Source organism: Culex quinquefasciatus, chromosome 1 (assembly GCF_015732765.1).
Source record: "Culex quinquefasciatus strain JHB chromosome 1, VPISU_Cqui_1.0_pri_paternal, whole genome shotgun sequence".
Classification (NCBI taxonomy): Eukaryota; Metazoa; Arthropoda; class Insecta; order Diptera; family Culicidae; genus Culex; species Culex quinquefasciatus.
In genome coordinates this window covers 23735319-23750954 of record NC_051861.1, presented here as the reverse complement: position 1 = coordinate 23750954, position 15636 = coordinate 23735319, and the positions used below count along the sequence as shown (strand labels likewise).

At 36.0% G+C, this 15636-nt stretch overlaps 1 protein-coding gene and 2 long non-coding RNA genes across 3 annotated transcripts in view; 2 read left to right on the top strand and 1 right to left on the bottom strand.

Annotated features, from left to right (window-relative positions):
- Nucleotides 1–15636, top strand: part of LOC6031562 (SKI family transcriptional corepressor 2) — a 122924-nt gene that overhangs the window by 97657 nt on the left and 9631 nt on the right. The window contains exon 4 of the mRNA XM_038261103.1: nucleotides 2260–2391. Coding sequence (XP_038117031.1) covers nucleotides 2260–2391 — 132 coding nt within the window. The remainder of the gene's footprint in view (nucleotides 1–2259; nucleotides 2392–15636) is intronic.
- LOC119769201 lies at nucleotides 3098–3892 on the top strand. Its single transcript, XR_005278297.1, has 2 exons — nucleotides 3098–3213; nucleotides 3275–3892. It is a non-coding gene; the product is annotated as an uncharacterized LOC119769201 (long non-coding RNA).
- On the bottom strand, nucleotides 14554–15273 carry LOC119769199. The gene is made up of 3 exons (XR_005278296.1): nucleotides 15173–15273; nucleotides 14993–15095; nucleotides 14554–14915 (listed from the first exon to the last, which is right to left on the bottom strand). It is a non-coding gene; the product is annotated as an uncharacterized LOC119769199 (long non-coding RNA).

Genomic DNA, 15636 nt, shown 5'->3' with positions numbered 1-15636 from the left:
AAATTTGGGGGCGTGGCATGCAGTCAGCTGGTTCTGTGTTTGCATGATAATCTTGCAACACCCGCATGGAAATTGGTATGGAAAAAATCCATACACCTTTTCATGCAATGTTGTGGTGAAAAGTTGTGGATGGTTGCATGAATTTCCTGTCTGCAAATTTCGGTTCGCTCGTCGAGGAGCTCAATCATCAGTTTCTTTCCGGCGCTCGACTTGGCATGAAGTGCGAGAAAATAAATTAGAGTTTTGAGATAGGCACAAAAAAGAGTACCAGAATTGCTCGCGTACAATTTTCCGAATCGAACGGTAAGTGTTTTGCCCTTTTTGAAATAAATTCAACACCAAATTGGACGTTATTTTTATTTTCAGGGAACTAAATTCGACAACGCAAAAGTCATCGAAAGGTGGCACCAAGCGATCAGAACGAGTGGCACAAAAAGCCTTTCCCGTCGGCTGTTTCTGCAATGAAAATAACACCATAAGCGGCCAAAAGCCTTCAGCCAGCTCCTCAATATTTCACGCCGCATCAATCGTCGTTGACCCGAAGAAAAGGACGACGGCCAGTTGCAAATCGCCGTCCTCGAAAAGTCGCCTCCTTTGAAAAGTGTTAGTAGGGGGGAGGGCAAGTGTATTTTGTTGCCAATTAATTGCTTTTGAAGTGTTTTGAGTGATAGAAATGCAAAGTGTGATTTACTGCATTGTATTACAACTTGAACATGTTTTGTAAATAAAAAATAATTAAAACTTTCCAATGCGTGTTATTTTATAAAAAGAATAAGAAATAATCCAATAAAAGAAAAAAGTGCAAAAAAAATCCGCAGTAAAAATCATGCAATCTCTAACTGACGATCATGTGAATAATGCATGAAATGTCATGCACATATCACGTGAAGTTCATGCTAAATCCACCTGATGCGGTAATGAACAACCATCATGGGCCGGCACGCTGGAGATTTTGCATCCACCGGGAATTCACGTCAATGTTACCTGATTACCTATTTGGAAAAAAATCACTTATATGTTCATGCAACTTTGTGGTGTAAACTATTTTGAGTGTATGATAAAATTATAAAACCCATGCTGCAAAAAAACGAATAGATCGATCACTAATTTTTAAAAGAAGCGTGGGTTTGTCTGTTTTCGAAAACAACAACAGTGCTGTCAAAAAAATGTGAACTTCATTTTACCCAATATTGGGTAGTTGGCTACGATTGTCTAACTTCTAATTCCTGAGTAAGTTCTTTTTTGACGTTACATGAAGACACCGTTTAAAATGTCAAATTTACATTTTAGATCGTAACCATAAACGTAAACAAATCAAGCAAAACAATGTAAATGGGCCAATGTAATTTTGTAAACAAATAGTGTATCCCACTCACTCCTAATGTAAACAACCACTGACGTGAGCAGGATACACTACACTCGATTTGGTGGTTAGAATGGCGTGTATTGTTTACATGACGAGAGCTGTCAAATGACGTCACGGCGTACACCCTAATCAAAAATCATGATTTTTTGAGTTTAATATCCCACTTTTCATACGATTTTTTCAGTTCAAGCCATATAACCATTTTTATTATTATAGTACCTGAACTCAAAAAATCATATCAAAAGTGGGATATTGAACTCAGAAAATCATGATTTTTGGTAAGGGTGCATAACGTTATTGCAAATTGACAGATGACATATAGATTTAATACTATGAGAATGTTTATTTGTTTTGTAGTTTTACCTCGTAATTATCTATTACACGTTCATACAGAACAATGCTACTTGATTCGCAATATTTATTTAACATCAAATAAAATTATAAATGTAGAATTTTGCAAGTCTTACAACTGTTGGCGAGTGCAGTGTCAATGTTGCAAATTAATGCAAACATCGACAAGCCATCTCGCTTTCAACCGAGCGTAAATCAATAAGTATTCTCGAATGCTTACCCAGATGACGACATTCTTGTTCCAATCGAAACACAACGGTGTGGTATGCGAATAATGTTTTATTTACCACATCTCGTTGACGTTTCTCTCCCATTGCTAGCCAGTACAAACGCTTCACCTTTGTTTACATATTTACTCGCCACCGCGCGACAATCGGCGGCAGTGATGCCAAACCGCGAGAAACTGTCATTCGCACAGTTCCGTCCCCGTTGTGCGTGTATCGCGAGCAAATACTAACTGTTTGTTTATGTTTTTTTCTTTCTTTCTTTTTTCTTTCTTGTTTTCCCCCTTCCATTCGTTTTCATCACGCCGAAATGACAACAACAACAACAACAACGCCAACAGATAAACCTGCGACTGATACTCGTCAGCGGCAAGACGAAAGAGTTTCTCTTCAGCCCGTCCGACTCCGCGGGGGACATCGCACTGACAGTGTTCGAGAACTGGCCCGACGGTAAGTTTGTTTACACTTATTTTCCTGTTTTCTTCCTCAGTCGTTTTATGAATGCGAATCGCAATATAATTGGGTAGTGCAAATGCGACATGAATGAAACTGACAGCTAACGTGTCGGCCAGACAAGAAGCAGTTTTGTAAGGTTCGAAATTGAGCTAATCGTCAACATTTTCTTTGGATCAATTTTAGAGCAACTGCATGAACTGTCAATATGTTGCCATAATGGCCGTAGAAAAATGTCAAAATGCTGAACATTACTGATAAAACCAGGCAAATCGATACTTTTGAACTTCTCATACCAATTGAGGACCGTTTATAACCCTTTCCACTCGGCTTTAACTTTAGACAGTTTTATTAATTTTGTCGAGCAATAAAACGCGTCTCGACGTTGGCTAGCCGTCGTCGTCATTGGTCACCGTTAACCAAATTGTTTTGAAACCCCCTGCGTGACACGCGGGGGGATGGCAACCCTATTCCGACCAAAGCAAACTGACAACAGTCGACATTAGCACGGTTGTCAAATGAGAGCCCACAACAAAAGCACTAGCTGTCAAATGGTAGCCCATAACAAATCATCGTTTGGGTTTTTGATTTTCAAATTTCCCGCAATTCAAACGATAAATACCTGAAAATACACGTGAATTGTGTTGCTGATGCCAAATTCTATCATATCCTTGGAGATTCTATCCCAATATTAGGTTTTACACCGTGACGTCATTTGACAGCTCGCGTGCACTGTTTACATAGACTTGGTCGTTTTCGAAACGAAAAGTGCGGGGTATTTTTTTTATTCAAAGTCGGTCGAAATTGCAAAGCTAAGCGGTATGTATATTGCTAGTGAATTTATTTGCAAGATTTTAAGTTTTTTTTTAATAATTTGCAGGAAACCGAAGGCGAAGTGGGCGGCAAACTTGTTTACATGACCTGCTCGCTGAACCCGAATGAAAACGAATCCGTGCTGCTGGCGGAGATGGTCGAGCAATGCCTCGTTCCGACGCTCAAGCAAAGCCCTGGGAACCGACCACCAAGGACATGCAAATCCCGGAAAACTACCGCACCGTCTTCCGACCGCTTATGCTCCAGCTCCAGCTCCCGAGGACTTAGTCAAGTTCAACCGATTCAACCTCGCCCTCCTCCACCAACAAAACACCGGCAGATTCTTCATCGTCCTGTTTGAAAGAAAAAGAAGCTGCTCTCGGAGGATTTCCATCAAAAACCGCCGTCGAAGGCCTGCGTAGCGGAACCACCCCAAAAGAAGCTAAAACGCTACCACCGCAACCCGCTCAACCTCCTGACTCGGTGCCGCGAAGACAAAAAGAAGAACATTTACTGGCCCAGGAGGGTGGAGACCAAGACCTTTTTGCATTTCGGATTGACCGTACTTCGGTTGCTGGTCAACTACAGTCTAGCGGACCATGTCGTCAGGGTTGTTACGGAGAAGCCGAAAACAAAATCCGCGCGAACTCCGCGCCACATAAAAAAAATACACAGAGTTTCATAATTTTTTTTTTCTGTGATAAAAAAAAAGTTTAAGAACAAAAATTAAACACATTCTACTTTTAAGAGCTCCGTCGGAAGGAATGCAAAAATCACAAACGTGTAAATAAAGTTCCAGAGTTTTTTTGAAAAGGTCCTATAAGCTATTGTCTTTCATATGTTAATAGGACCTATTAAAAAAAAACTCTAGAGTTGTATACAAATCAATACAATTTTAAAATCATGAAACGCAACAAATTTATTTTCGCTCGGAATAAAAATCCATAACAATATTTTTTGCAAAAAAAAAAAAGAAATCCAAAATAGAAATTAAAACATTAAATTAAATTTAGCAACCTTGAATAAATATTAAAATAAATAAAATTAAATTACAAAAAATGTAAACAGGTTAAAACAATATAAAATATATGATTTTGAGAATCTTAAAAGTTTATAAGGCCGATGCAAATATTTTTAAAAGTTTTTGTCCCTCGGCTCTGGCCGGAGTGGAGGGGGGGCAAAAAAATAAAAAAAAAATATTTAAATAACATGCCATAGTTTCAACATTTGCATGGAAAAAGTGTTTTAAAATGTATTTTACACTAGTTCAGTTGTTTTGCAATAAAAGTTTTCAAAAATGTAAAATTTGACGAAAACAAAAATTTTAGCGAAAAAAAAACTTTAGCGATAGTAGACATCGAAAATTTTCAAAAAATCAAAAGATTTTTAAAGCAACCCAAACATGCTAAAAATGATTCTAAACGCAGGGAAATTCATTTTAAATTGATTTTAACTAATTGCACTTAAATTTTCATAAAAATATTGAAGTTTTTTGAAAAAATATTTTTTTGCTCCTGATTTTTCGGGCCAACTTTGGGGGGGGGGACAAAAACAATAAAATTTGTACCAAAATATTTAAATAACATGCCATAGTTTCAACATTTGCATGGAAAAAGTGTTTTAAAATGTATTTTACACTAGTTCAGTTGTTTTGCAATAAAAGTTTTCAAAAATGTAAAATTTGACGAAAACAAAAATTTTAGCGAAAAAAAAACCTTTAGCGATAGTAGACATCGAAAATTTTCAAAAAATCAAAAGATTTTTAAAGCAACCCAAACATGCTAAAAATGATTCTAAACGCAGGGAAATTCATTTTAAATTGATTTTAACTAATTGCACTTAAATTTTCATAAAAATATTGAAGTTTTTTGAAAAAATATTTTTTTGCTCCTGATTTTTCGGGCCAACTTTGGGGGGGGGGACAAAAACAATAAAATTTGTACCAGCCTAAATCTGTTTAAAAAATTAAATACAGTTCGTACCCGATGATACTCCCCAAAGAGTCACTCAAAAAATCGAAACACGAAGCTTGTATTATTTTCTTCTCAAAAATTTTCTAACCTGAAATATGACTCAAAAGTTATTAGTTTTTCTGTAATCTAAGTTGGTGAAAAAATGGAAGCATTTAAGAATTGTACATTTTTTGATTTTTGGTATGTCCACAATTTAAGAACTCTGCAGTTCTTTTTTTTAATAGGTTGAACTTAAGAATTAAGGAATAAGAAATCAAGGAATAACTGAATTAAAGAACTAAGAATTGTAAGTATTTAATAATATAAGAATTCAAGGATTTAAGAAATTAAGCATTTAAACAATTAAGCGTTTAAAACATGTTAACATTTGAGAAATAGGGAATTATTAATTTTTTGTTGACTTGATTGTTTTTAATTTTCATTTGTTTAGAATTTTTAATTTTTGACTTTATAAATTCTTGCATTTAATTTGAATATTTTCTTTATTTTTTTCTTAAATTTTTGGAGTCTTGAATGTAGATTTTTTTAACTTATGAATTTAAGAAATGTAGGGTATTTTTTATTTTTTGTATATTTAAAAAATGAAATTTTAAAGTTTTTGGATAAAAAAAAACATTTAAAATTAAAAAAGTTTTGAATTTTGGAGTTTCTGAATTTTTGAATACTAGAGCTTTTTTTGATCTACTATTTTTTAACCCAAGATTTAGAAAACAAAATTTTACGGGTTAAAACCCATAAAAATTTAAAAGCGGAGAGGCAGCTTCAGTTCAATCAAGCTCATATTTGGGATTTGAGCACAGCACGCCCACCCAAACAAGCTCACATTCTAATGTATATATCTTCGGGAAACGTTTGAAATATGATTCACAAGATTAAAAATGGGATGTATAAAGCAAACAATAAATATGGTTAAAAAGTTATCAAAACACAAAAGAAATTATTTTTTAGAATCAGTAAGCAGATCTTTAAAAATGAGTTGAGTGTAGTAATAAATTTAATTGAGAAATCCTCAACATCACATAAAAAATTTTTTCGACGTTTCTTATTAAGAAAATACTAACAAATATTTGCTGTCCTTTTCCGTCAGGCCCACGTCAAGAATCGCCTACGAGGAGGATAATAGTTCCGCACCGCAAACGGATCCGCCGATACTCCGACACACATCTGCACAGTTCCAACTCCTTCCTCGCCCAGCCCTTCGATTTCCGGCGGCTTCTCCGGATCGTTTTTAAACAGCATCAAGTCGTCCTTTAAAATACGCGTCCTCCATCCTGCGCCGATACATCCGTTCACAATCTGGAGACCCTCCTGGGCCAGTAAATGTTCTTCTTTTTGTCTTCGCGGCACCGAGTCAGGAGGTTGAGCGGGTTGCGGTGGTAGCGTTTTAGCTTCTTTTGGGGTGGTTCCGCTACGCAGGCCTTCGACGGCGGTTTTTGATGGAAATCCTCCGAGAGCAGCTTCTTTTTCTTTCAAACAGGACGATGAAGAATCTGCCGGTGTTTTGTTGGTGGAGGAGGGCGAGGTTGAATCGGTTGAACTTGACTAAGTCCTCGGGAGCTGGAGCTGGAGCATAAGCGGCCGGAAGACGGTGCGGTAGTTTTCTGGGATTTGCATGTCCTTGGTGGTCGGTTCCCAGGGCTTTGCTTGAGCGTCGGAACGAGGCATTGCTCGACCATCTCCGCCAGCAGCACGGATTCGTTTTCGTTCGGGTTCAGCGAGCAGGTCATGTAAACAAGTTTGCCGCCCACTTCGCCTTCGGCTTCCTGCAAATTATCAAAAAAAAACTTAAAATCTTGCAAATAAATTCACTAGCAATATACATACCGCTTAGCTTTGCAATTTCGACCGACTTTGAATAAAAAAAAATACCCCGCACTTTTCGTTTCGAACACGACCAAGTCTATGTAAACAGTGCACGCGAGCTGTCAAACAGAAAAACACGATTGAGGTTAGCCGCGACGGCGTAAAACCTAATTGGCTGAAAATTCATATCGAAAAAAGTGATTTTTCTGTTTACCTTTTTTTGCTTTTTTTCTTTTGGTCGGTCAAACAGTGCGCCTGTACACTGTGAATCGGCATTACAAATTTTTCACTTTGGTTTTACACATTTGCAGGGGACTTTTGAGTTTAACCAGCATAACACACTTCGTGTTACCAAAGTAATATGAATAATACTGATTCTGAGTGTTTGTTATCTGAACTTCCAAGATGGCGGCTTCTTCGCTACCCCCTGGTGACACGTGACTAAAACGATGACGACAACACTGGGGAGCGAGGGAAACGGGTGCACGATGTCATCGCTGATGTCAGCTTATAATGGAAAACAATTGAAATTTTTAGTTCAATTGCAAATAGGGGAGAAGTTTCCCTCTTTGGGGCTGACAAAGAGCACAGAAAGGTACTAGTGGCACCTCCCATTGCCTGTACTGACTCTAGCTGTCATTATATGGCTCTTTGCCAAGGTATGTAGATTAGATAAGGTAAGGCGAGTTTTTTTTTCTAGCTGTCAAAATAGTTAGCACGAAACCCGGATTTTATATGCAGATGTTAGAAAGTGAGTGAAAATTTGACCATTTTCCGACTAAATTACACCGGATTTTTTCTGTAAGGTTGTTAAACAAATACGCTTAAAAAAATACGCTTTTAAAACAAACATATTTTTCAAACAAATAAATTCAGCTAAATACGTATTTCGGTTCAGTTTGGCATGCTTTACAAACTAACAGAAAAAAATCCGGTGAAACTATTTTGACAGCTGGAAAACCCACCTTACCTTAGTAATCTACATACGTTGGCTCCTAGCGATCATCTTTTTGAAAATTTTATGTTCAAATTAAATAAAAATAAACATAGATTGATAATAGCCTTCCTCCCACCTTCATAATCCTTCAGTTTTAGTCAAAATCGGTCTTACTCAAAATTGAGTCCTCGAGGAAAATGTCACAATTGAATTTGCTTAATTTTTTTTAGAAATTGAGGGATTTTTGATGTGCGTGTAATTGCCAAACATTACTACACGCACGTTCAAAATCATTCAGAAATAAGGCATCTGTCAGATTTAAGTGAATTTCACTCAGAATTCAACGCAAATTGAGTTGAATTCACCCAGATCTGAGTAAAATTCACTCAAATCTGTCAGATTCGCCATTTACTTAGTTCTGAGTAGGTTCAAATTTGATGAAAACTGAGTGATTATGGAATCATAGAATTCTGCAATAAATAAGATTTTGGTATCGTTAAGTGTCCAACACTAGTAGTTTCTGCAACATCTTTCCAAACAATGCCACCATCGACATGGTTGACAGTTTTGGGCTAGACTGAGCGTCTCGACATGTCTGTTTTTGTCTGTTAACGGCGCAGAGCAGTACCTCCTGCCACCTCCTAAAACTTGGCGCGCCCTAAGTGACACTCACACAATGTCTGAACGTTTTTCTTATTATAATGTGTTTTGATGGGTTCCAAAAAAACAAAACAAATCTTCTCCAAGACCGGTTTCACCCTAGAGAAAGAGAGGTTGTTAGGTCACTGGCGGCATCATCAACATCATCCACGGCAGACAGTCTGCGAAACGGAATATATTGAATAATTATGTAAAACTGAAGTAATGGGAGATGCCACTTCATTTTGGAGGGGTCTATCAATAAGGTGCCGAGGGGAGATCTCATACATATTCAAGACGAAATTACGTTAACGCTGTTTAAAGTGGAGCCCGGGCGTTAATTAATGCATTGTCGTAAATTTGGCGGAATATGAATTCTTGGTGGGTGTTATCTAACTTAAATTCGAAAAAAATATAAAAAAAAACCCATTCAGCAACTCCTCATCTTTAACTCAAAGGTTGATTAGTTTGATTCAACGTGTAGCTGTCAAAATCGTGCACGCTCTCAAGTAAACATTCGACTTACAGATTTTTAACCATCCCTGTTTGAAAAATGTCGCACGTCGTACGAGCTGTCGCGCGGTTTTCATTTTACCGTTTCGATATCGATTGGTCGAAAGGACGACAAACGAACGACAAACACTCGACATGCGCGACATTGTTTTTTCCATCGATTTTCCTTCAATTTGACGTCACGATATTCGTCGATGCAGTTTGACAGTTCTCTTCAGTTGGTCTTGTTTGGACTTGATCAAATCAGAGAAACTTTGTACCGAATCGAATCAGTTTACGTTGCCGAAAGTTAGTGTGGATTTTGGCCGGTTGATTGGTAAGTTGTGTTGCTTTTTTGTGAGCGGCTTGATCATAGCAATATATTCCAGATTTCCTGATTTCGGCCTTCGTGATGGAGGAGGAGGAGGAGGAGGACAACGGGTCACATCGTTGCTCCGGCGGGCCATGCCGGAAGACGGGAAGGGAAGCACCCGGTCTGCGATCGAGGAAGCGGATTGATGTTTAATTTTCCGCGGGAGGTGGCGGTGCGTGCCATACCCAAGGAGGAGGACAATGAAACGGCAAGTAATGGATGTTTCCAATGGAACAGAAGGAGGAGAAAGACCATTCCCTTCCCGTCAAGTCTTGGGGAGGTGTACAATGTTCCGTGTGAAAAGAAAGGTGGAGGAAGACGGCGTTTCTGATCCGCCGGAGGTTTTTATACGGTGAGTTGTGTTTTTGAAACGATAGAGGGGGTTTTGCATCCCATTTGGACGTCAGAAAATAAATGAGGACGATGAAAGTGTGCGTGGGAGGGACTGGAGAATTAAAAACCTGAAACCATCACAAATTCTAAACAATAAAATTCTATTTTTCATACCAATCTTTCCTGAATCTTTTCAATTCCACAATTCAAATTTTCTAAGATTCACATAAATATAAAAAAATCTATTAAAAGGTATAGTTTCGTTCAAAAATATGAAAAAATATATTAAAATTATAAAATTGTGTCTATTCAATTCAATTCTATTTATTTCTTTGGTTATCTTTTAACAATACACTCAAACCCCGATGGTTTGACACCAACTGTTGTCAAACGAACTCGGTAACTTTTTAGTTTGACACCCCTTTTACACGGAGTTCACACACACTACCAAACGATTGAAAATTATAAAATTACAAAATTATAAAATTATAAAATTATAAAATTATAAAATTATAATATTATAAAATTATAAAATTATAAAATTATAAAATTATAAAATTATAAAATTATAAAATTATAAAATTATAAAATTATAAAATTATAAAATTATAAAATTATAAAATTATAAAATTATAAAATTATAAAATTATAAAATTAAAAAATTATAAAATTATAAAATTATAAAACTATAAAACTATAAAATTGTAAAATTGTAAAATTATAAAATTGTTAAAATTTTAAAATATTTAGGTTCTTCAAATCATGAACTCTTAAATTTTCAAATTGTATTATTCTTAAAATTCTTGATATTTTCAAAACTGTTTTTAAAAATATCAAAGATTTTATTTTTATTTTAAAATTATTCCGATATTTTAGATTTTAACGATTCTAACATTCGAGCATATCATAATTGTTCAAAAACTTTAAAGTTCATTGCTTCTTTAAAGCATGGACTTCAGAGTCCCAAGAATTTAGCACTTTAAATTTAAAAAATAAACCAAATTCTCCATACAACATGCGTTGATTTTGATTTTTTATCTGAAATGTAAAATGTTTAAATGAAATATTATGTTGTGCTAAACATTTTTTTGTCTTTTTTCTCCAAAAATTTAAAAGTTTAGAGACTACTTTTTTAAAATTTTACATTGAAAGTTAAATTTCACATTTCTAGTTATATTTTGGATGATTTAGCCGAATGACGTAATCTTTTTTCAGGTAACCAAAAATATTCCAATCGAATCCTGCTGACAACCCAGCATTTCCGTGTTGTCCCACGGAAGCTGTAACGATCGCAAAAACACTTGCACCGGAAGTGCGTAAACCGACCTTGTCCGAACTCCGGTGGCCATCCGTTCGTGGGATGCCAAGGCGACGAGATGAACTGAAAGGCCAACTGGAAGACAACGCCAAAAACCACGTGAAGATCGCGACACACAACAAGTAAAATTAATGAATTTTTGTGAAATCGAGTGAAAAGATTAATTTACAGAAAAATACATATAAACATAATTTTAAAATAAAAAAAAATATTTTTACTGCCACATAACCTAAAAACCCGAAAAAACAGCACACGACAAAGGCACGACAACCCAAATAACAAAACCGTGCGACGTCGGTCGAATGTCGTACGACAATGTCGAACAATTTCGATGATCGATCGCACGACAAATACGACATTTTGGTGCAAAAACGTATGACATTCGTGCGAATGTCGCACGACATTGTCGTGCGACGTCGTATGATTGCACGGACGACAAACGACGGACGTCCGACGGACTTTTCAGTCAGGGATTTGAAGCAAACGCTTTCGCCTGATTGACAAAAACAATTACATGGCGCCCTCATGTCTACTCTTCGGATGGAAATGTTTTCCCTAACTTCAACAATACAAAGAAAACCCGTCCAAAAGTAGTAGTTTATTCGGGAAAAATGCCCCACGCCACAAAGAAAGATGTATGCTGCGGTGTTGTAATTTGTCTTCATTAGCTGCCATTCTGCGTAAGCCGCCGTCGGATGGTTGCTAATATATTAAGAACCATAAATTTTAGCCCACTCCGGAAATAGCTCCCGGAGCTGGTTGGTTTCGGGACGAGGAACCAAACCGAAAATTAGTCACGGCCATTCCCGGCCCATCGGTCACGCGGCGATCGATCTCCAGAGAGGTTGAAGAAAGAGCGTAAATGGGCGAAACGTGATGTCTCACGTGTGGATTGTTTGTTTGTTTGTTTAATTTAGCGTGTATCAATCAGACTTTTGTGGGAGAGATTTATTTCGAGGGGCTTATTCGGCAGAACGTTTGTTGATTGAATTCAACATGGCCTATTCTCAATAAATGAAAATTCTACCCAAAAACATTAATGCAAATACAAGCCTGCATAAGGCTTTCTAGTCAGAAAATTACCAACACATTCAAAGTATGTTTACATGACAGCTGGACGTTTGTTTGCATCAGGTTTCCTATCTCTTTCTAGCATTCTTTTTTTGCCAGGCGACTTCTAGCTGGTTTTTTTGACTGACCGCCCGATATGTCAGCCAACATACTTCGCAGGGCTGTAACAGCTCAAGCTCCCCTGACTGAAAAGTCCGTCGGACGTCCGTCGTTTGTCGTCCGTGCAACCGTACGACGTCGCACGACAATGTCGTGCGACATTCGCACGAATGTCATACGTTTTTGCACCAAAATGTCGTATTTGTCGTGCGATCGATCATCGAAATTGTTCGACATTGTCGTACGACATTCGACCGACGTCGCACGGTTTTGTTATTTAGGTTGTCGTGCCTTTGTCGTGTGCTGTTTTTCAGGTTTTTAGGTTATGTTGCAGTTAAAAAATAGATGATTGTTTATGTTTAATTTATTTTATTTTTTCATGTAATTTGCACATTTCCCACAGTAAACAATCAATTATTTCATTATACTTGTTGTGTCGCGGATCTTCACGTACATCTTGGTGTCGTCTTCCGGTTGGTCTTCCAGTTCTCCTCGTCGCTCGGCCATCTTGGCCGGAATTTTTTGGCGTTGTCTTCCGGGTCCGGATTTTGTCAGCCATCTTTTCGAGCCGACGCCAGCGTGCGGGGCAGCATCTTGATCAAGAAGGACTATTGCTCCTCGACCAGCCGCAGATACGGCGGGGTGCGGCGCCACCGTTTATGTCCCATGGATTGATGGCCACCGGAGTACGGGACAACGTCGGTTTACGAACTTCTGGAGCAGGTGTTTTTGCGGTCGTTACAGCTTCCGTTCAACAAGCTGCGTGGAACAACACGGAGACGCTGGGTTGTTAGCAGGATCAGATTGGAATATGTTTGGTTACCTGAAAAAAGATAACGTCATTCGGCTGAATAATCATATCCAAATCATATCTAGAGTTTTGTTGTTGAAACAAAGGGAATCTCATGACAGATATCATACTCAAAAATCTGTGAAAATTCATAAAATAATTAATTGTGGAATATTCAAAAGTTTAACTTTCAATGTAAAATTTTGAAAACAAATTAATTAAAAAAGTAGTTAATTAAACCTTATTTTTTTCAGAAAATAAAGATTAAAGCAAATTTAAGACAACAAAATATTCTAACATTTTAAATTTCAAATTAAAAATCATTATTAACGCAAGTTTTATAGAGAAACCCCATCTGGACCTGTTTAAATATTTTTGATTTTTTTAAATTAAAATGCATGTGTTTCTGAAGACCCCAAAGTCCATGCTTTGAAGAAGCTAAGAACTTAAAAGACTTTAAATAATTTTAAAATGTTCGAATGTTTAAATTAATCGTAAAAATTCAAAATATCTGAATAATTTAAAAATGAAATTTAATGTTTGATATTTTTGAAATTTAAAAATATCAAGAATTAAAAGAATACACTCAAAACCCGATGGTTTGACACAAACTGTTGTCAAACGAAAGGGGTCACTTTTTAGTTTGACACCCATTTTACAAACGAAAAAGTGACCAACCACCGGGAGCTGAGTGTAATACAACATACAAATTTAAGAGATTAAAAATTGTAGAACCTAAGAATTCAAAATTATTGAATTTTTTTTTTAGAATTTAGAGTTTTAAAACTTTAAAATTCTGAAATACTAAAATTCTTAATTTCTATAAATCTTTAATTCTAAAATTTTAAGATCACATAATTCTAAAATTAAAAAAAAATTAATCCTAAAATTCTAAAAAAATCTAAAAATTTCTAAAATTTTAGAATTTTAGAATTTTAGAATTTTAAAAATTTTAGAATTTTAGAATTTTAGAATTTTAGAATTTTAGAAATTTAGAATTTTAGAATTTTAGAATTTTAGAATTTTAGAATTTTAGAATTTTAGAATTTTAGAATTTTAGAATTTTAGAATTTTAGAATTTTAGAATTTTAGAATTTTAGAATTTTAGAATTTTAGAATTTTAGAATTTTAGAATTTTAGAATTTTAGAATTTTAAATTTTAGAATTTTAGAATTTTAGAATTTTAAATTTTAGAATTTTAGAATTTTAGAATTTTAGAATTTTAGAATTTTAGAATTTTAGAATTTTAGAATTTTAGAATTTTAGAATTTTAGAATTTTAGAATTTTAGAATTTTAGAATTTTAGAATTTTAGAATTTTAGAATTTTAGAATTTTAGAATTTTAGAATTTTAGAATTTTAGAATTTTAGAATTTTAGAATTTTAGAATTTTGGAATATTAGAATTTTAGAATGTAGGATTTGAATAATTTAAGATTGTTTTATAAACATTCAAATGTTAATATTACTTATTTTAAATTTTAAACTTTTAGAACTTGACAATGTTAAAATTTTAGAAAGTGAAGAATTTGAGGATTGTACAATCTTATAACTGTAGCATTTTAGAAATTAAAGAATTTTTGATTTATGACATATTGGATGCTTAGAATTCTTGAAATTTCGTCATCCAAATCACTCCTGGCACAACTCCGCCAAAAAACACTACTCACCAGTTCCATTGATAACATTTTTTGGCGGATCAGGATCGCTGCCGGGAGTTTTTTTTCGTCCTCCTCCACCTTTTTATTACTTGACGTTTCATTCTCTTCTGCAAGGAGGATTGCTTCCACGATCGCTCACCGGTTACTTGCCCTCCATTTTCCGGCATAGCCCGCCGGGTTCATGACATTTTCCGTCCGCCTTCTAATCCACCCACCGAAATCTGGAACAGCAGAAACTTTGATTAGATCCCTTGCTCATTCCGGCCGTAATCGGATGACGTGGACTAATGGCACTGACCGGATGATAAATGTGATTGCTAGTATTTACAATGACAAGATCGGTGCCATGCCTGGCATCGAACCATGTTTCCACTGCTGGGCCGGTACTCGGCGTATGGCATCTGAAAAATAAACAATGAACAGTGCCCAATGCTCTTGAATTAAAATAGAAAACAACTAACTACTCAAACAAACTTACTTTGTTTTGCTCCTATTTGATTTTGTATTTTTTCAACACTTTTAACTAATTCTTGGATCCAGTCAGAACATGTTTTTGCTTGTCAGAGTACTTTCGTCGACATCGCCAAATCGTCAATCTGTCAAAAAATTGATGCGAAAAAAGATGTCATGCATGTCGAGCGTTTGTCGTCCGTTTGTCGTACTTTCGACCAATCGATATCGAAACGGTAAAATCAAAAGCGTGCGACAACTCGTACGACGTGCGACATTTTTCAAACAGGGTCGATGTACAATAAGGCTTTCTAGGCCCAGTGAAAAAAATATAATTTAGCCCAAAAATGACGAACTTCTCGTCACAGTGTCCTGATGAAAACAATGATCGGGCTCGAGCTGTCACAGTCCTGCGAAATATGTTGGCTGACATATCGTGTGGTCAATAATAAAACAACTAGAAGTCGCCTGACAAAAATCTTTTGTTGGAAA